Here is a 21341-nt window from a genome sequence, read left to right as displayed (position 1 = left end):
ATTACATCCACGTATTATTAACAACTTTTAGAGTGACAAAAAGAATCGGATCGGTATCGGCCGATCCTCAAGGCTGCAGTATCGGTATCGGTATCGGATGTGAAAAAGTGGTATCGAGCCATCCCTAGCGATAGTGTGTGTCTGTCAGTCTGTGCTGGTAAAGGTGCATCTTTGTGTATGTATGGGGATTAGGTATATGCTATCTGTGTGTGTGTGTGTGTGTGTGTGTGTGTGTGTGTGTGTGTGTTTATGTGGGGAGAGAGGCGCAATGGTGCAGTCACTTGTTTTGACAATTGTAATTATGCAGGACAAGTGCCTCAAAGGGGCAATGTATGAAATGTTATTTACCAAAGATTATGTAATTTGTTGGAATATAAATGTAATGCATTTTGACCCTCACTCACTCAATAAAAAATTGGAAAAAAATATATATATTAAACTCAATGGTAAAAGCAATGGATGAAAACAACAAGGCATGGAACATTTTTACATTCATATCTGGATTTTAACTAATAACTAACCACCAAAATGCAGGCAATCCATACTAAAGAGTGCAGCAATCAACACCACAAAGCTCAGTGATTATTCCTGGCCTCGGAGTGACCGTGTGAGACAGATGCTCAAGGAAAAGAAATAAATGAAGAACAAAGGACCATGGCAGAATATTTTGGGGAGTGATTAGAGTGAAGAAGAAAGAGGATATGATTCAGTGAGGAGAGATTGACTTCTTGATGAAGCACTTCTTGAAAAGATGAGTTTTCAAAATGGATGGAAGATGGGGAGTGACTCTGCAATCATGGGTGGACTGAGAAAGTCTACATGCCGTAATAAATCCAAAAATCGAGCAGAAATGATTTCAGTCTGATTAACATAATCAGGTAAAGGCATTTGCATGACACTTTGAATATTAATTATACTGCCTTGGAGGGAATGCTATGCACTGAAACATTTGCTTGCCGACAGCCAATGACATTCTCTCTTCTGCCTTCTAGCTCTGCTGTTAAATTAATGGTAACTTACAGGCCTCAGGTCCCATGGGTGGAATATTTCACTCAAAATAAGTGTGATGAAGCTTCAATGAAAGAGTTGCAATCAGTGGATACAGAATATGTAGGTGACATTGTTGTACAATATGGAAAACAATATGGAAATATGGGAAAAAAAATTCTAACTTTGAAGCTACTTCACTGGTTTACTCGTGTTCTGCATCCATGATGCTGAAGGTATGTATATGCGAATGATTGTGTAGCCGTGACATCACACAGGTACAGAGGTCCAAATGGCTCATTTAAAGGCAGTCCTCTAGTATGGATTGTGTGGATTTCTATGGGGATACATGTATATATTTTGAAACTTTCACAGGAATTATATAGCACTTAATACTCCTTTTTAATCGAAAAATCAAAGGAAATCCAATTTTCTACAAAGTGGGATCTTTAAAATTAATCACTGTAGAAGTGTAAAATATAAGACCTTTAAAATATAAATTATTATTCTGTATATAAATGTACTCATTGATCAGTGGAGTGTGGTGACATACAGTAATTTAATTGCAAAATTTGATCATAGCAATGGACCGACTGTAAAATGCAGAATATTGTGGAATTTGAAAAAAATGTGGATGCAATTTATAAAAATCAGGGTTTTTCCCCTACCATTATGGGCACTTTTTTCAATGTGCTTCAGCCAGATGAACAGAAAAGAAAAACTGTGGTGAGAGTCTCTACTGCCTTTGGTGTAATTTGAATGCACACTGCTGGAGGCTCTGTCCTCTGCTGTCCGTGGGCTGGGTTCACTCCCTCTTCCAAACACACACACACACACACACACACACACACACACACACACACACACACACACACACACACACACACACACACAGAGGCAGCACACTAACAAGAGCTCATCACTTCTACAAACTCTCAACAGTGTTACCACGTCGGCAATTTTATTATAACTGAAGCACTATCTTTGATTTAAAGAAATAGTGCAATATTGTGCTACAAATTCATTGATATTCATTGTATTCTGACTATTATCTTATTGAATTGTTGAAATTTATCCATCCATCACATCATTAGACACATTCTGATGACAAAATGTGTTTAAATCATAAAACACAGAAATTAGGGGGAGAAAAAAAAGGATAACAAGGACTTTAGGAAAAAATAAAACAGAATCTGTAACACTTAACACAAGTTTCATAGGGCCTTAAATAATATAGAGAGAAGTCAATTCAGCATTATGGAGTAGGAAAGGCAGTCCCACAGATGTGAGATTGTACCCCATCAAAGCTGTAAATAAAATGCTGACTGCACTAGTCTTATGACAGCCACAAATCTGTCCACAAAAAACACCCTCTGTGCCGTCCCACCACCATCACCAACCACCGATGTCTGACTGTCCCATAACATCACGTCTGCCTGCTTATACTCTGACTCCTCATAGACAGTGCCCCATATTCTCCCCGAGACCTAGAAAGGAGATGACAGTTATCTTGACCGGGAAGTTAGTTAGTCATCACCACCTGGATTTAGGCTCATTATTGTGCTCCCTGCAACTTTCTTCAAACACTTATGCACATTGTAATGACTCTGTATTTGAAAATCTCAAACCTGTTCAGGAGAATTTTGAGGAGGTCGGCAGCGCAGAACAGACCCCTCACTGCAGTGCAGAATGACTCATACAATTTATACAGCACTTTGTGGATAATAGATGAGAAATAGCAAACTACAAAGCACTCACTTGAATAAAATGTACCCTGCAGTTAGCGGTGATGGAGCTGTTAAATGACTTATTAAATCCTCTCAAGAGTCCCAGTTTGTGTAAAGCAATACTTTTGAGTTGAGCTGACATAAAAAGGAAGACATTATTCTTTCATAAGTTGAAAAATAAGGCGCTGAGCAATGCATGTTAAGAATGTGGGGATGAAGAGAGAGAAACAGCAAGAAAGAGTAAAAAAAAAAGTGTGTTTTGCAGGCGTTTGTGTTTATGTGAGCGAGAGCCTGGGTTTGTGTACGTATACATTTTTGTGCGTGTGTACACACTGGAGTGTCTGTGTCTTGGCATGGGTGTTGATTTTCAGTTTATGCACCTCTGACATTTATCTGCTCGGTTTATCTAAAAGCAATCTGCCCTGCTGCTATTGAGTTCAGACAAATAGGCAATGCTGTATAAAGAATTGCTGCAATAAACAGTACTGTATAGCATAGAGCCAAAGAAGTGGAAGGATAATGTCATCGCCTATATGTAAGTCTGTTCTAATATTGTCGTATTCAAATAACCCATAGCCCAATTATGGTAGCAATACAGAAACAATGTCTACATAATCCATAGTCCAACACAGGGCTGGGCTTGTTCATGATAGGACACACACACACAAACACACACACACACACACACACACACACACACACACACACACAAACACACACACACACATACACACACACACACACACACACAGGCTAATTTAGAAAGCCGTGCATACATGCAGACTCATGCATAAACACACTGGCAAATGCACACATCAATAAACATATATAAATAGACATTATTAAGCCCCTAACACACATATACAGTACACTAAACCCCACACTTATGACCTCACACATACAGAACACACACACACACATACACACACATACACATTTAGAACACACACATTCACATAAAGCCACACCCACTGGTTTGATCTTTGTGAAATCAAATGTGTAGCGCTGGCCTCATTATCATCAAGACAGTAACATCACAGTGCGCTATATGCAGCATGATAAACAGCATAATAATCAGACAGAGATTTAATAACAACAATAATGGACCTGAACTCGGCTGCGATGTGAATGGAAAGAAAATATAGGCCTACAAACGAGAAATGAAAATACTTTGAAGACAGCACATGCATCATCTTCAGACCATAACAGGAATGGAGACATACACACCCACACCTTTCTTAGACTGGATTGTCGCCAAAACGAAATAGTCGAGAAATGCGTCTAAACCACAAGAAAAGAGGTCTTTAATTTATTAGTCCATAAGGGAAGAGTGCTGAGCTGCTGAGGGTTCGCAGACACACTCTTCATGTAGCTGCATGTCAGCCAGAGCAGAAGCAAATCACTGGGTTTTAGAAACAGTAAAGCAGGGTTTAGGTAAATTCACAGTACATCATATGAGTTATACAAAACAGTTTTGAAGGAGTGTGGACAGGCAAGCCAATCGTGTTTTTCTTATCCTTCCTCAAAAGACTTTCTAGGAACAAGTGGTGGAAAGTAACTATAAGTACATTTATTTAAGTACTGTACTTGAATACAATTTTAAGGTACTTTAGTATTTACGCTACTTTGTACTCCTACTTGCTGTACTCCTACTTGCTGTACTTTTTAGTCCACCGCATTTATTTAACAGCTCTAGTTACTAGTAACTTTGTAGATTTAGATTTATATAAACCATAAATCAACTAATACATTATGATATAGCTATACTTTATAGGTTAAGATACACAGTATATAAAGCAGTAAAAGTAATTAAAATTAGCTCCACCTTTACCAGCTGCAACTTTAAAGTGATGAACACATTAATGCATCTATAATTATAGTCCAATGACATGATATATATGATTCTGAAATGGGCCAATCTGCATAATGAGTAGCCTACTTTTACTTGTGGTACTATAAATATATTTTAATGCAAATACTGTTCTTAAGTTTTTGCTTGTAACAAAGTATATAAAGCACAGAGGATGGCAGGGCAGTTTGTCACTATAGGTACAAATATATCTTATGGGTGCACACAGTGCCATGAAATCGCACAGCTAATTTGAAGTTTGTAGCTGTGACCAGCAGCTATAGTCACTCTGCTGGTCAGTCAAAAAAAAAAAAAAAAAAAAATTCTGTCCAAATGCCAAAACCATGGAACAATTCAGTTATGAAGACACAACGAGCCACTGTGTTTACCATGCCGACACCAAAGGCCAACTCCAGGGCCAATCAAACTCACAGAGTCTATGCTTATTCTTTTTCATACTGTAAATATAAGGTATTGCTTGCCAGATGTGAAATCTGAACATTGAGAGGTATCACAGGTGTAAAGCAGCTGGTCGGATGACCTTAATATAAGCACTGTTTGCCTGTAGTCAGCCTGCATGCCGTCTCTACTGGGGCACAGAATAATCACATGTCACCATCTGATAACTTGAAGTTGCTTATTATATTTACAATTTTATTTCAGTGAAGGGTCAGCTGAAAAAAAGTGGAAGCTGTAGGTAGTGAACACACTGCATTTTACATTCTACAGCACATTAGACACTAACATAACAGCGGTGTTGGTAATATCTGTTTAACAGACATATTTGTTTAAGAATGATATTGGTAATATTTGTTGAACAGACATTTTTATTGCACTATTGGTATTGGCCCTGGCATACATTGGTACTGATGTGTATGTGATGTTTTGCTGTGTGGTCAGTGAATGAATGTGGTGTGAGTCAGTGAATGGATGTTGATGTGTGGGAGATGAATATTGTTTATTCTATTTATTCTCTTTTATTCTTTTTTTTATGAGTCAGCATCCTGACTGTGCACCTTAATTTCGTTGTCCATGTATAATGACAATAAAGTATCTTATCTTATCTTATATTTATGTAAAACATAATGTAAAGAACACAACTGTAAACAAAACAATAAAACTTAGATTGAAGCTTTTGTACTTCTTTGTTGATATGCATGTCATTGAATTCCTGCACACAGATATTCACATTTGATCAACCAATCCAAGTATGTGACCGCACTTGCCGGCAAGTTGAGATTCTTGAGACTCTTTTCAACCACAAATATGCAGCAAATAGTGTCAGTTTACATGCAATGATGCTGTTTTTCACTGAACTATAAAATGACCATTATCAGTTTTGCAACATCTTAAATCTCTGAATTTTATGTTTTTGTAGCATGAAAAGCACACCTTTCTAACTAACACGCTGCCTTGAGAGACTAATACATGTACAAGTGATTGCACCGAACCTATATGCACTGAGGGAAAATACTAGTCACTAGTGTCCCTTTAAGTACTTCTTTTCTCTACTCTTCTCTTCTCAATTCCTCTTTCTCTCTCAGACAGCACAGGCACTAATGGAGTTTGGACTAGGCCTGAGGGAGAAGTAAGAAGACAGGCATGAAGAGAGGGAGGAAAGTGAGAAAAAGCAATTAGACACAGTGGGAATCATCTGTATTGGTATTGCATCAGTATTAGTTTTAGCACTGCCATTTATTTTTGGAAGGAGCCAGTTTTATTTATCCTTTACAGAGGTTTCTCTCAATATTGTTTGCATCTATTTTGAAAAAAAAGGCTTTCCCTGGGGTAAATGGACAACTATGCATACACACCACATAAAACAGAGGTTTGTTAAAGTAAGTGAGACACACACATCATCACACAAGATGAAGGATATATGGAATGATAAGATTAATGGAAGTGGAGGGGAACGACTGAGTAAAGGAGAGAAGCATGTAAGGAATTGCAATAGATATAGTTGAGGAGAGTCTGTATGTAAGAAAAAGCAACAAAAAAGTAAATGACAGACAGACAGGTAGGAGAGGCGAACAAGGGAATGACAAAAAGAAACAGACAGTCGAAGAGAACGAGGGAGAGACTGACTTTTGATGTTCCTTAATAAAACATCTCTAAAAGAAACAGACAAGAGGAAAAACCTCAACAGCTACACACACATCTTTCAGCTGTCTCACCTCACAGCAAGTGTCACCATAAAAGAAAAGACATACAGTTGCATACACCATCTACTTTCCAAGCCAGCCAGAGCCAGAGAAAGACAGAGGCTGGAAAGTGAAGGAGATGAGAGAGAGAGAGGGAGAAAGAAAAGGAGTAAAAGAGAAGGAGAAAGTAGGTGTTGTGTCCCAGGTGTGCGCTCTATCCTCAGCAGTTGTTAAGAGCAAGGTGCACTAAGATCTCAGTCATCTGTCACCATGGAGATAACAAGCTGTCAGGGCCAGAGAGGATCATGGGCCACGGAGGCCAGTCACTCTGTTTGAACACCACGGGAGCCAATCAGAGACACAAAGAGCGACTGGGAAGGGGAGTGAGTGAGTTAATGTGAGAGGAGGAGAAGGATAGTTACCGGCATCGAGTTATTCAGAGGAAAGAGAAGTACCAAAAAAGCCAAGGAGGGAACCAAGAGCAAAGCGTGGATATCAGAAAGACAAGATGACAAGAAAGGAGGAGCAGAGGGTGCAGAACATCTGAGAATGGCAGGACAACGCTAATTTGAGAGAGAAGGAGGGGAAGGAGACAGAGCGAAGAGAGATAAGGTGAAGTGTGTGCGCTGGTAATGATGTTTCGACGAGGGTAAGGAGAGGACAGCGCTCTGTAGCCATATACATCAGTCAGTTCTCTGCATCTAAACAAGTCATTTACATTTCTAAGCTGTTCTTTTCCTCTCTGAAATGCTGCATAATGCAAGTAATTACTTTGCATTTCCATTTAAAAAATACGGGCTAAAAATGGCAACATACAACGTACCCATTTTGCAACTACAACTACAATGCAGGAGATTGCTGATGCCATCATCCAGAGAAGTGCACAAAAAGTTTAATATTAGAAGTAGTCACTATCTATGAATCAATTTAAGGTGCACTATGCAAAATAGCTGGCTGACTGAAATGAGGATCCTTTAGACTCAAGAGACAAAAAAAAAAAAAAAAGTTGAATAATCACATAAGTGAGTCAGGCTGACAGTGACAACCATGTAGACTCAACCTTGACAGTGTGTGTTTATTCCACATATTTATCCAGTTTTACATAGTGCACCTTTAGCTGCAAAAATGAAGTACAACAGACAACAATATAACGATTGATTTCAAAAGCAGAGACGTTTGCTCTTTTATCTGTGAAAAGTTTTAACAACATTTTAAACTGTATGATAGTGTAAAACTACAACAAATTTATAAGCCGCCTATAAGGCAGCATATAAATCTGTGAAGAGAATCAAGTGTAATTTCAAGTAAGTAAACAAGTAAACAAGTCAGTGCATGACAAAGGGTTCTCCACACAGTGCTTGGATCTTGTCACACACTCCTGCTCATTTTTTTCTCTTCTAGGATGACTGAGAGACGCTGTTTCTGATTGGAAAGGTCACAATTTAATTTAATGTTTGATTCTGTTTAGATTGGCTTAGGGGTTGTGTTAAGGATTCAGTTAGAACACCAATTTTACCTGAAAACCATGATTGTTTTAGTCAGTGGTTAACAAATTGACTAAATTTGTCAATTTGTTTGGGCTCTGGGACATTTACCTCCGTTAACCCCAGCTTAAGGCTTGCCGGTGGTGGCCTCAGTGGACTGTGTTGTTCCTGCTGAGATTTAGTCTCAGGGTTTCCAGTTACACACAAACATACAAACACAACCATACCAACACACACACTCTCTCTCTCTCTCTCTCTCTCTCGCTCTCTGTCTCTCACACAAACACACACTCACTCATTCTAAGCATCTCATATGTGCTTTGTCCGTTCACTGACAACACTCCATTCACTCAAACATACACTATATTACCAAAAGTATTCGCTCACTCATTCAAATGATAAGAATCAGGTGTCCTAATCACTTGGCCTGGCCACAGGTGTATAAAATCAAGCACTCAGGCATGCAGACTGTGAAACAAGACATTTGTGAAAGAATGGGCCGCTCTCAGGAGCTCAGTGAATTCCAGCGTGGAACTGTCATAGGATGCCACCTGTGCAACAAATCCAGTCGTGAAATTTCCTCGCTCCTAAATATTCCACAGTCAACTGTCAGCTCTATTATAACAAAATGGAAGCGTTTGGGAACAACAGCAACTCAGCCACGAAGTGGTAGGCCATGTAAAGTGACGGAGAGGGGTCAGCGGATGCTGAAGCGCATAGTCAATTGCTACAGAGCTACAAACTTCATGTGACCTTCAGATTAGCCCAAGTACAGTACGCAGAGAGCTTCATGGAATGGGTTTCCATGGCCGAGCAGCTGCAGCCAAGCCACACATCACCAAGTGCAATGCAAAGCGTCGGATGCAATGGTGTAAAGCACGCCACCACTGGCCTCTAGAGCAGTGGAGACGCGTTCTCTGGAGTGATGAATCACGCTTTTCCATCTGGCAATCTGATGGACGAGTCTGGGTTTGGAGTTTGCCAGGAGAACGGTACATTTCAGACTGCATTGTGCCGACTGTGAAATTTGGTGGAGGAGGAATTATGGTGTGGGGTTGTTTTTCAGAAGCTGGGCTTGGCCCCTTAGTTCCAGTGAAAGGAACTTTGAATGCTTCAGGATACCAAAACATTTTGGACAATTCCATGCTCCCAACCTTGTGGGAACAGTTTGGAGCGGGCCCCTTCCTCTTCCAACATGACTGTGCACCAGTGCACAAAGCAAGGTCCATAAAGACATGGATGACAGAGTCTGGTGTGGATGAACTTGACTGGCCTGCACAGAGTCCTGACCTGAACCCGATAGAACACCTTTGGGATGAATTAGAGCGGAGACTGAGAGCCAGGCCTTCTCGACCAACATCAGTGTGTGACCTCACCAATGCGCTTTTGGAAGAATGGTCAAAAATTCCTATAAACACTCTCCTCAACCTTGTGGACAGTCTTCCTAGAAGAGTTGAAGCTGTAATAGCTGCAAAAGGTGGACCGACATCATATTGAACTCTATGGGTTAGGAATGGGATGGCACTTCAGTTCATAGTATGAGTAAAGGCAGGTGAGCGAATACTTTTGGTAATATAGTGTATATCTGTAATCTCCATTTCACACATCCAAAAAAGCATATTAAAATTTTGACTCAAATGTTATGATGAAGATCAATTCAAAATGAAAAATCAATCAATTGAACTGAGCCCTAACATACACACACAGAAACTACGGTCTCCATGGCGTGTGGGGCCGCTGACATGTCAGGTTTCACTGATTGCAGTTAATTGTTCTTTCTGATAATGGAGTACAAATGATGTGTTCTCATCTTATTATGTGTTATAAAATAGTGATGAAAGGTTGCTTGACAGAATAGGATAACTGGCAGTATAATACTGAACAGGTAAAAGCTATGATCCCTCATTATTTTCACCTATTAAAGCCACTTCAGTCATCAAGGATATATGAAAAAGAAGGAGCGGTGACAGGCTGAAGAGGGATTTCAAAGCATTAATGCCACTAAAACTGACAGAGGGCTTGTGTAAAAGTTGGTGTCCAGTGTGAAGACCATGGCACAAGTGCATTTAAGGGCACGGCCAAGTTCAAATTTATTATTTTAATGGCAGAAAAAAGGGTCATTGCACCAGGTGAATGGTTCAAAAGGGTTGTCTCTTAATTAATCATGGGTGTGTTTGGAGCATAACATGCAACAAACCAATCAGTGTGCCATCTCCCATTCCCTTTAAAAGCTAGGTGCCCTTGTACCTTGGCAGATCGCTATTACAATGGCAGATTTTCCAACTAAGAAGGAAGGCTTCTATACAGAAGAATGGGATCTGCTCATGCATGAAGTGAAAGCGCAGGAGCAGAGCATCTATGGCAACAGCAGGATCCCACCAAAGCTCCCTGAGGTGAAGCAGGCATCCCTGTGTGTGAAATAATCAGAGTTTACACATGTTGTGCACCCGCCTATGTAGGCACGCATTGCTGCCTTGATAATGCGCCCTTAAATTAACAGTAAAGTACTGTGCCACTGACTTCAGACCTGGTTTTCTCGGTCAGGCACGTAATCACTTCCAACTGTCTCAAGATGAGGTCAGGCACCAACAATGAGCGTGACTACAGTTCATTCTAAAACCAGCTCATGCCCAGATTTGCGCTGGGTGTATGATAGGGCCCTTTGTGTGGGCGTGTGTATGTGTTTGTGTGCGTATTTAAGACTGATCTGTTACTACATCTGTTTCTGTCTAAGTGGGTGCAAAAAAGACTGCGTGCAAATTTTGGTCTTTTGGTGTGTGGCATAATAATGACTCCATTGAAGATGACTGAGAGCGTGTCGGAACGCATCTAATCTGATATCAGTCCCAGTGGGAGTGAAGTGACAGCTGCTGTTTCTCCATGCCAACACGAGGTAAAGCAGAGCATAGAGGAGACCTTCTACTCTGAGTGGGAGGGAGAAGGTATAAATCTATAAATCCGATCATCACATCGGTGTAACAGGTAGGAACATCATGTCAAATAAGGCCGCAAGGTGGCTGTTTAAGAGGTATTAGGTACAGGACACACAAAACACCTTTAAATACATCTATACATACCAGTGCAGACAGACAGGTATCTAACTTAGTAAAGGTAAAGAGTGAGAGAGGGAGCAAAGCAGGGGGTGTTAATGAAAGAGGGATCACAGTAAGGAGAAAAGAAGAAAGTGAAACAGACTGATAAACATGGCCATGAAATGAAGAAAAAAAATTAAAAGTAATAAGAAAGAAGGATTGGAGTGTGTGAGTGTGCAGTGTGTAGAGAGAGCGGGAGAGAAAGAGAGCAGGACACACACACATAGAGAGAGAGAGAGAGAGAGAGAGAGAGAGAGAGAGAGAGAGAGAGAGAGGTGTAATATAGAGAGGTGCTCCAGGTGCTCTGCTGCAGGCAAGCGTGGGAGAGCATCAGTGTATCAGTGTGCATGTGTGTGTGTGTTTGTGTCACAGAAAGCCTCTCATAGCTACTGAATGCTGCAAAGAATTATTGATCTGTAGAGAGACAGTGAGACAACCACTTACTGCTGTGTACACCCGCACATACACATATATGGGTTGGTGGTACAGTAATCTAGATAAAGTACACATATCCGTTCACCTCACAAATATTTTGTGTCATCAAAACACTATTTGATGACTCTTTTGGGTTTATCAAGCCACCACATTACCAGAGTAGATGGTATGATTGCATTTCACTGGCCCAGCATTAACAAAATCTTCAGAACTCAATAACATGGCCCAGAGTCACTACAGGGAACACAATATGCTGTTATCACCAAAATTACCACATCTGAATGTTATGCTTTCACAAATGAAAAACATGAGTTGAAAGTGTGCTTAATGCCACCGGTTCAAAAAATAAAACCTCTGTTGCCCTGCCATGGTCATGTAAATTATATTGTTGTGCCCATGTACTATTTGTCTGTAGACAAAGCCATGTAAATGCAGATTATGCCCAATTCACTGACTTTTCAAAATCAACTCCCCCATATTATTACTTTTCAAATTAAAGACTTTGTGCAAGGACTTTGGCCATTCAGAATGGCTGCTGTCAATTCTGCAAAATATACATGCACTTACTGTACATTTGTCATTTTAAATTAAAGCATCAGCTAGAGATATCAAGTATCAAATTGCATCTGTATCTACTGTCATTTTTAATCCCCATAATGTGTATGGTCTCATCTACAGATGTACACAACTCCAGTTTTTCATAGCCGACTAATCAGTGGGGGGTATGAGCGAATAATCAATTATTTGGTTTATGCTGGTATTCACAAACATTTTAAACAACACAAACACAATGGGTAATACACACACAGCTCAGTGCAATGGCAATGCAAAATGTGATGAGGATGGCCAGCTTCCATGAGTAAAAATATAGAAAATAGGTTGTTTTGTTTAGTGGAAGTTACTCATGTTTGTTTGGGTGAGCGTGCGATACTACTGGGGTAGATTAAACCTGACAAAACCCAAATATCCATTGTCTCCGGATTGCCTGCAGCTGTTAACTTCATTAATGCTTCACGGAAACAGCACATTCTTCAGATAAACATATACAAATTTCAGATCAGCTGTGCCAGTGAATCATACAAAAGCATCCAGTTTAAGAAGCACTAAAATCACTGCTCTAAGACCCAAAGAGACATAAATAAAGCCTCATAAATCAGCAATGCAGCAACACAGTGACAGGAAATCCTTAATTCAAAGCTTACCTTTTAGCTGACAGTCTGCAGTTTCACCACATTTTCAAACTGAAGCCCAGAGACAAAGTAATCCAAGTAATCCAACAGCAGCCTTGCAAGAGTAGAGTGCAATCCTGTGCCATCTTGCCCTTAGCCCCAACCAATCAAAATTTTGGCAAGCCTTGTCTGCGACATGTGGCATAAATTCACAGAACAAGTAAACAAGCCCAAAAACTATTAAAGTATCAATCCACAGTTGTTCAGAAAAGAGCAAAATATCTTGCAACCAGATGCATTTAGATTTAATCCAGGCAGGACTTTTCCTACAGCAGGCTTTGAAGTTTGGCACACAGTGCGCGGTGTCGCAACTACTCCGCCGTCCCTCCTACCGGCGCATGGGAGAGAAGGCGTGGAGTGGGTTTGACACAGCCGATTCAAACTAAAACTAGAGTTCTCATCGGGCCTGAAAATTAAGACCCGACCCGACCCGGGCCCGACTGGGCCAGCCCGAGGCCCGACCCGACCCGACTAATTAGCCGAACTTAGCCCGATAAAGCCCGGAAAAAAAAAAAAAATCGCCAAATTCGCCATTATTTAGCAGCGCCGGTCGGCCGCGGCACCGGGGCACCATCAGTCGGTATCAGGCGGCACCATCAGTCGGCATCAGGCAACTCACCTGTCAGATCCGGCAGACCTGCCAGCGGCCGGCCAGCCTGATGCCGACTGATGGTGCCGCGGCATGTGCGGGTCAATACGGTAGTCTAGAAAACTGGCGATTTTTTTTTTTTTTCTCGTGCGCCCCCAAGTAGATTGCGCCCTGGGCAGTTGCACTGCCCATAGCAAAAACCGTCCCTGCTGCCGAGTCTGCCAGCACAGCGGGATACTGCTGCAACTCTCTCTCACTTGTTTGCGCTGGGCTCGCACAGCTGTTTGTCTGTCTGTCACTGAAAGTTTAGCCTCCAAATCCAATCCAGTCTCTCACTCTCTCCACCAGTCACATAAAAATGAAACGTCATAATCAATAACATAACACATAATTCTATTTTTTTATTAAAAAAAACAAAAAATCCCCCACAGAACCCAAAGCCCGACCCGACCCGCCCAATTCAGGTAAATTTTAGGCCCGACCCGACCCGACATTTTCGGGTCGGGTTCGGGCAGAATATGAGAACTCTACTTTAAACCAATCAAATGAGCCCCTGTCTTCACCTTTAAAATGCGCTGCGTTAAGACGTAATGAACGTTTACACAATTGAGATGGAGGTCTGCTGCCGCAGGCGGAGCAGAGCCCAGGAGACCGACGAGCATTGTGCACACGTCACCAAAACCTCACAGGCAGGCTTCCGGAATGTCAGGCACATTAACAATGCAATAAATACCGACAAAAACCACTATTCAATGCTACTATCTCAATCAGCACATAAATTTTAACTCCATATCGACTGTCCTGTCACAACTGATGTCAGATCAAAGGAGATTGGCACCGTTTGTGCTGATTGTGAGGTTTTGTTGACGTGTGCGCACAGCCCGCCGGTCAGCCAAACTTCCACTGTGCTGGCTCTGCTCCGATGAAAGTAGACCAGGTTTCAGATGGTGAGCTTTAAGTTACCGGGCGGTTGCGCGACCATGACCGGGGCATCAAAATGCGAGTTGTTAAAAAAGCCTGTTGTTAGCGTTAGCTAACGTCCGCTAAAACTAACGTTAGCGCCCCTAAAAATGCCGACTAAAAAGTGTGTTGTTAGCGTTAGCTAACGTCCGCTAAAGCTAACATTAGCGCCCCTAAAAATGCCGGCTAAAAAGTGGCTGTGTCCAAAATCACTCACTCACTCACTCCTCCCTACTCACTATATAGGGAATTCAATGTAGTGGACTATATAGTGAACTCAATAGCGGACCATTTCGGACACTACTTCGCCTGTTGTTCGGCGCCGTTCCGCAATGCATGACGGGATATATTGCCTGGTTAGTGACCATCGGATGTTCACTACATTTTGCGGTGGATTGTGGGATACATCCAGTGGACTATATAGTGAACATAAATAATCACTAAACATTCGGACACCCCTACAAAATGGCGTAACCACTATATAGTGCACTATGTAGTGGTTAGGGAGTGATTTCGGACACAGCCAGTGTGTTGTTAGCGTTAGCTAACGTCCGCTAAAACTAACGTTAGCGCCCCTAAAAATGCCGGCTAAAAAGTGTTAGCCCCTGTAAAGGTTTAGGAACTCTCTCCTTCGGGGTAGTTCCAGCGGTGGAGACACGCGACAACGGCCACGGCCCCGTAAAATTACCCCCAAGTTCCGGCGGTGGAAACGGGCCTTTTGAGCGCACCTCGGCGAAGCCTTTTGGTGCGAAACTGTCACTACGCCGAGCTGAATCTGTCGACACCTCCCCCCGCTGGCCACTCCCATCTCGGTGCACCTCGGTCTGCAAAACTTGCAAACCGTCCGCCCCTGGCGTTTTGCTGGTCAAAACTAGCTCTGCGCGGAGTTCGCCTCACTGCGCCACCCTCCGCTGCGCCGGGAAACTAGAGCCCTATAAGTTACAACACATTAAAAGTTGACAATCACCATCATGAACTAACAATCAAATAATGAATTACTCATGCATATCCATGATTGCTATATATTTATTTTCTATATATTGTCCTAACTGCCCTCCCTACAAAAAAAAAAAAAAAAAAAAAAAAAAAAAAAAAAAAATCAGAACATGCTGCATAAGAAATGCCACTTCAGGGTAGAGGTGTAAGCCTTGGCAGATTAGCCTTAAAGCTGATGCATGCTATTTGCATATACAACTTGTTATGAAGGGGCTATTTGCTTTCCTGGTGATGCTGTTTTTGAGGGCTTGTTTGCACCTGGACTTGATTTACATAAATTTCTCAGTCAATGAGACAGAAACTCTGCACTCTTGGCTCAAGCAACTGAAGTTAAAAAAAGAAAAGAAAGAAAGAAAAAGAAATGAAAGACAAATTTTCTTTGCAATCTGTAAGGTCTAGGTTAAATCCAGGAACACTGCCTTGTGACCGACCCTGCACTGTGACCCTCTGTGGCACGGCTGAGGCAAACAGAGGCCAATTGGAGACCAATAGACAAGCGACAGGAAGATTTTTTTCCCTCACAGTTCTTAGAATACCATTGCCAAAACGATCAGTTCGAAGGTAGCAGTTAGTGGTGCTCAGTTCTCAAAAGGTTATACCTCTGGAGCATCTTCATGCAATACACATCATCACAAGTCCATATTCAGCTGTTGACCTTTATTGCGCGTCATTGCCTCTCACTGCACTGCACTTCATGTCACTTCATACTGTACCAAAAACAAAAATGCCTTGAAATAACCTTTAAAGCAATTGCACTCATATTTGGTCAGCAACAAAGACAATAACATCTATATACAGTTTAACTGTTTTCTGCTTTGGAAGGATCAGTGTGGAGAGACATGTACACATACACACACACACACACACACATACAAACAAATCCTTGTTCCAGTGCACCAAAACATCAAACACCAAGTCCTTGCTGCAGTACAAGTCCCACACATACAGAAGATGCCCATACACAAGTCCTACGCAAGCAGAGGCACAAAAGCTATGAATATACTGCCATCCCACACACACAACACACACACACACGCACGCACACACACACACACCAGCAAGCTTCAATCTTCTCTATAATAATTGTCACAGTATCACCTCATTACCCAGCATGTTTGTGCATGCATGCAAGTATGTGTGCAGGTGTGTGTGTGTGTGTGTGTGTGTGTGTGTGTGTGTGTGTGTGCGTGTGCGTGTGCGTGTGCGTGTGTTCTTGCCTTTCCATGTCTGTAAGATTCAACCAGATTCAACCTCAACTGCACCAATCCCACTAACAGAAACTGTCTCTCTCTCTCTCTCTCTCTCTCTCTCTCTCTCTCTCTCCCTCACACACACACAAACACACACAGACACACATGCACACTCACACATACACACATAACACTCCATGTTTAACATGCTTACATTTTGAGCCACCATGGGTGTCCAGAAACCAATGAACTGCAGTGGAAGCTCAGGTAATGTGAAATACGATTTGGAGGGTGTGTGCATATGTGTGTGTGTGTGTGTGTGTGTAGTTGTTTGTGTGCGCATGCACTCACACAGTCTATGTATTTGTACCTAGTGGTGAGGGGCCAAATAAGAGAGCACAGCCATTAGGAAGCAGTGTAAAATCCCTCTAAACCCTCCTTTCAGTCAGAAAACCCTGTTTCTGACTACAAACATCAAAGTGAGAGTCTGAATGGCAAACAGAAAGACTGACGGAAAGTCTCGCTGCCTTCAGTCACTTCCTACTAATCTGACCTTCTAGCTGCCTATTTGTCCGATTGTTGGTAACGAAACCACATCATCCCGGTATTCCACTGTCTTCACTCACTGCCAGTAAACATACGTTGATTTTTAAACCTGTATTTCTTACTTTCAAGGCATTTTGTGAATCACTGTTTTTATTTCCTGTTATTTTGAGGAAAATTAGAGTTTATGTAAACCCATGTTCAAGATCTATTTACTCACAACTGCTTTTTATTATCTTTGTTTTTATCTGTTGCTGTGGCCTTCGTTTCCGGTAAATAATTTCCTGACAGTCCTGCTACAAGCATGAACTGACTTGAAATGTCAGATTACGCCCTCCTGTAATGAATGTGCAAATATGGGGGACATCTACCTCATTAAGTTGCATTCCCCTTTTGCACAATCCACAGATCATTCTTTAGCTAATCTGCTTATCTTAATCTCCATCTCTTCCTGTGTATAGATGTAATAAGGGAAACCAATAAAAAGTAACATTATCACAGATTCAATTTGTTTTTAATTCTTAGAATTAATCTAAGATTTAATATAAGCTACAAAATACAGGTCCTTGCTCCCTATGATAATATGGAGTAAGGACTTAAAAGTTTGGGATGGAAATTGCAGCAATATTTCAGCTGCTAGTTTCGTACATATGAAAATATTTAGGGCTGTTTCATATACAAAGCAGCAGTATTATTTTATTCCCTGATAGTTGACAGCTCCTGCTCAGCCATTTATAGCAGTGGAAACAAAATCTTGAGAGGTACTAAGCCAAAAGACATTTCGTAGTGTGATCAGTTTAACCATTCAAAGATGCTGCTAGTATTGCTGCCAAACACAGGCATCTTCATCAACAAGTCAAGCAGTTAAGGGAGAGAGTAGAGTATATATCACTGCCAACTTTAAGGAGCTCAGGTCATTAAGAGATACGGCCCGTCTATCTAGAACCGAACACTTTGGTTAAATCATGTGCCAAGTTATTACAGCGTGCAATGCCTCTTCCCTTCCCAGCATCTCTATAAATGTGTTGGTCGGCCTTTTTTATTATCTTGTGTCTGAAAGTGCAATTCATGTTAAGCGTACGATGTTGGAAAGTCTTATTCTCACACTAATACCTCCAAATTTTGAGCATGCTGTTCAAGAGGAATTATATTCTGGCACATAGTGCTTTATTTGCTGCATGGTCTTCAGTTTGCTTTAGCAAGCCAGGCCTTTAGAGACATGAAACAAGCTGGGAAAGCAGGTACACACACTGTTGCCAATTCATTGTATTACCCATTGTATAATACACCCACATTATTTCTATTTCACTTCTCAGTGCAAAGTGTTTCATTTTTAGATGTGATGTCAGCAAATCTAACTAAGGTAGTTTAGAACTATTTTGTGACAGTTTTATGAAATACTCTTTGGAAAGCAGTTGTCACACAAATAAAATAAACAACATAACCTGGCTATTGTAGGATGACACTAAGCCCAACATTGAGCCCTAGCCTGCCACTCCTAAGTGGATTAATCTTAAAGGATGGCCTCTTCTACTCTTTTAAGGAAGAAAATGTGCTCACCAATGTGAATAAGATCTGAAAACTGCAACTGCTAATTCAAGGTTTTATAGGGAGAATTGAAAACCTTTCTTAACACCATATTCATTTTGCTCACACACACACACACACACACACACACACATACAGATACACAGATATGTATATCCCATTGTTGAAGTGGTGTAGTGTTCATTGACCAATGGGTGCAGTTGTAGAAAGATGACAAAATATGCACTTACTTTGAGAAGGAAGTGGAACATCTGCTACACTGCAGAATAAAATTCACACCGGAAAAGATAAGGAGAGGAAGGGGTGAGGTAGGAAGGTGAGGTCAGGGACAAGATGGATGAACATATAGCAAAAAAAAAAGAGCACAACAGAAAGAATATCATAAAGAGGAGGGAAAGTGACTTTGCAAAAGTGGGTGATGGATAAAAGACAAAAGTGCAAAAAAGGGGAGGAGAGGATAGAGAGGGGAGCAGGACAGCACCTGGGTTAGATAACAGGATGAGAGGAGAGGTGGGTGAAGGAATGAGGAATCCCAAGAGCTAGAGGGACTGAATGAGGAATGAAAGCTGCACAAAGGGACAGAGGGATGCAAGAAGGATGGGAATGATTAAAGAGGAACGATTAAGGGACAGATGGACAAAGGAAGAGCGGGAATAAATGAAGCTTGGGAAAAGAGAAAAACATTGAGCTTATGTTTTAGACTAGAGTTATATTGAACTGAGACACCACGTGCATTGTATCGCTTGAGGGGAAATGGCAAATGTTACTCTTGCATGCTTATAGCATTAAAATATTGGATGTAAGATGTTTAAGAGCTAAAGTGAGAGTTACAGGATAAAAGTAAAAGGTGTTGTGGATGTGACTCCATAAATGTAACAAAAGAGCACGGGCTTAATCTCCACAACTCTACCGCTCTCATCTGTGGGTTTGTCATCACTACGTCATTGAGCTTTGTCCAAACCCAAATGAACTTTTTAAAAAAATTATACCAGAAATCCCAATTTTTCCAAAAATACCAAATGCTAAATTATCTAGAAATTGTATAAAATCATGCACAAGATATGTAGATATCTTCTGTTTGACATAATGGTGCAGCCATAAGATCAGAGTTCAAGTGGTTAAGGACATGAACTGTGCAATAAGGAACATGCACATGGACAGGTAAACAACTTGAGGGTTAGGGGTTAGAGAGGAGGATAACAGAGACTAAGGGCTTTGAGGTAAAGGTTATTAAAGGGTTATTAAAAGGTTTGAAAAAGATTAAAAGTTCAACCAGTGGGCAAAAGGATATGGGCTGGACACCATGCGGATGCACCAGTTGCGAGGACAAGTGGTCTGCTTTAGGCAGAAGAAGACCACGGGTGCCAACTCTGGGAAGGGCACCACCAAGGTGCTTAGGTCACTGCCGATGCTGACATCATCGCCTGGCCCCACTTCCTCGATGATGTCATCAGCTTGCGCCGCGCCGTAGTCCTCACACAGCCCTGGCCCAGCTGGGGAAACAACCCCCAGAGGCACAGGACACTCCTCGCTCGTCATGGCAACCCAGCTCGAATCTGAAAAACAAGATTAAGATAACTTACATGATTATCACATTGTTTGATAAACTCCAGGGCCTTCAGTGATTTTAGCTCATAAACAATTCAGAGGCTTTTCAACGGCAAAACAGTCCAGGGCCTAACTCACCTCCACTCCATAACAACACGTAACAACTCCTATCACACAGATATTTAATGCTTGTTGTCTTCTAATGCAGGTTTTATACCCCAAGGCCCATCAGTCTTTTGCTGTCTCTTTGCCCCGCATAAGCAAATGCATTATTGTAAACACACTTCTTTGCATAACACAGTACATTGCTCACTGATAACAATCACTTCTCACAATCACACAAACACACGCGCGTGCGCACACACACACACATATACTCACTCATGCCCACATGCACGCACAAAGGAGTTTGGCAGCGGAAACTAAATCAATGTCAACAGTCATTGCACATTCATTGACGATTCACTTAGCCCTGTCACAGTGCTCAGGGAGAGGAAATGGCTTTCTATCTCCCACCACTTAGCTCATGAATGGATTCACTTTTATCTATGAATACAACAACTACACAGATATTCAAACACACACACACTCACTCAAACACACACACATATATATGCATGACCAACTGTGTAATTTCACTCATACATATACATGCATAGCGTGGTATATGCGTAACAGGCTACTACACACGCATAGATTAACAACAGAGAACACAATGGTGCATATAATTCTGCCTGCAATGCATCAGCTCTTGTAAAGGAGACAAATAATACAGAGCTTCTGCACAAAAGTGTAGTTGTCATGGCTGATTGCTGGCAACATGGCACCCATTTTATGTCTTAGGTTCAAGCCATGCAAAATAAATAATAATATGACAAAGGAAAGAATGGCAGAAACTTTATCCTTTCGGCCCAGCCAGCCGTCTACACACTGAAGCAGCCAGTCGGCTAGCAAGCCAACCAGCAGCAGCCGGAGTCTAAGTGAATGCATAATAACATATTGGGCCTGGGTTGTCCTCTTGCT

The 21341-nt window shown here is 41.4% G+C and overlaps 1 protein-coding gene across 1 annotated transcript in view; it reads right to left on the bottom strand.

Moving 5' to 3' along the window:
• LOC115364085 (voltage-dependent T-type calcium channel subunit alpha-1I-like) overlaps positions 1-20309 on the bottom strand; it is a 170393-nt gene extending 150084 nt beyond the window's left edge. Inside the window, exon 1 of the mRNA XM_030058506.1 lies at positions 20062-20309. Within this exon, the coding sequence (XP_029914366.1) occupies positions 20062-20309 (248 nt within the window). The remainder of the gene's footprint in view (positions 1-20061) is intronic.
• Between the last annotated feature and the right edge of the window lie 1032 nt (positions 20310-21341).

Source organism: Myripristis murdjan, chromosome 8, assembly GCF_902150065.1.
Source record: "Myripristis murdjan chromosome 8, fMyrMur1.1, whole genome shotgun sequence".
NCBI lineage: Eukaryota > Metazoa > Chordata > Actinopteri > Holocentriformes > Holocentridae > Myripristis > Myripristis murdjan.
This window is presented reverse-complemented; position numbering and strand designations above follow the sequence as displayed.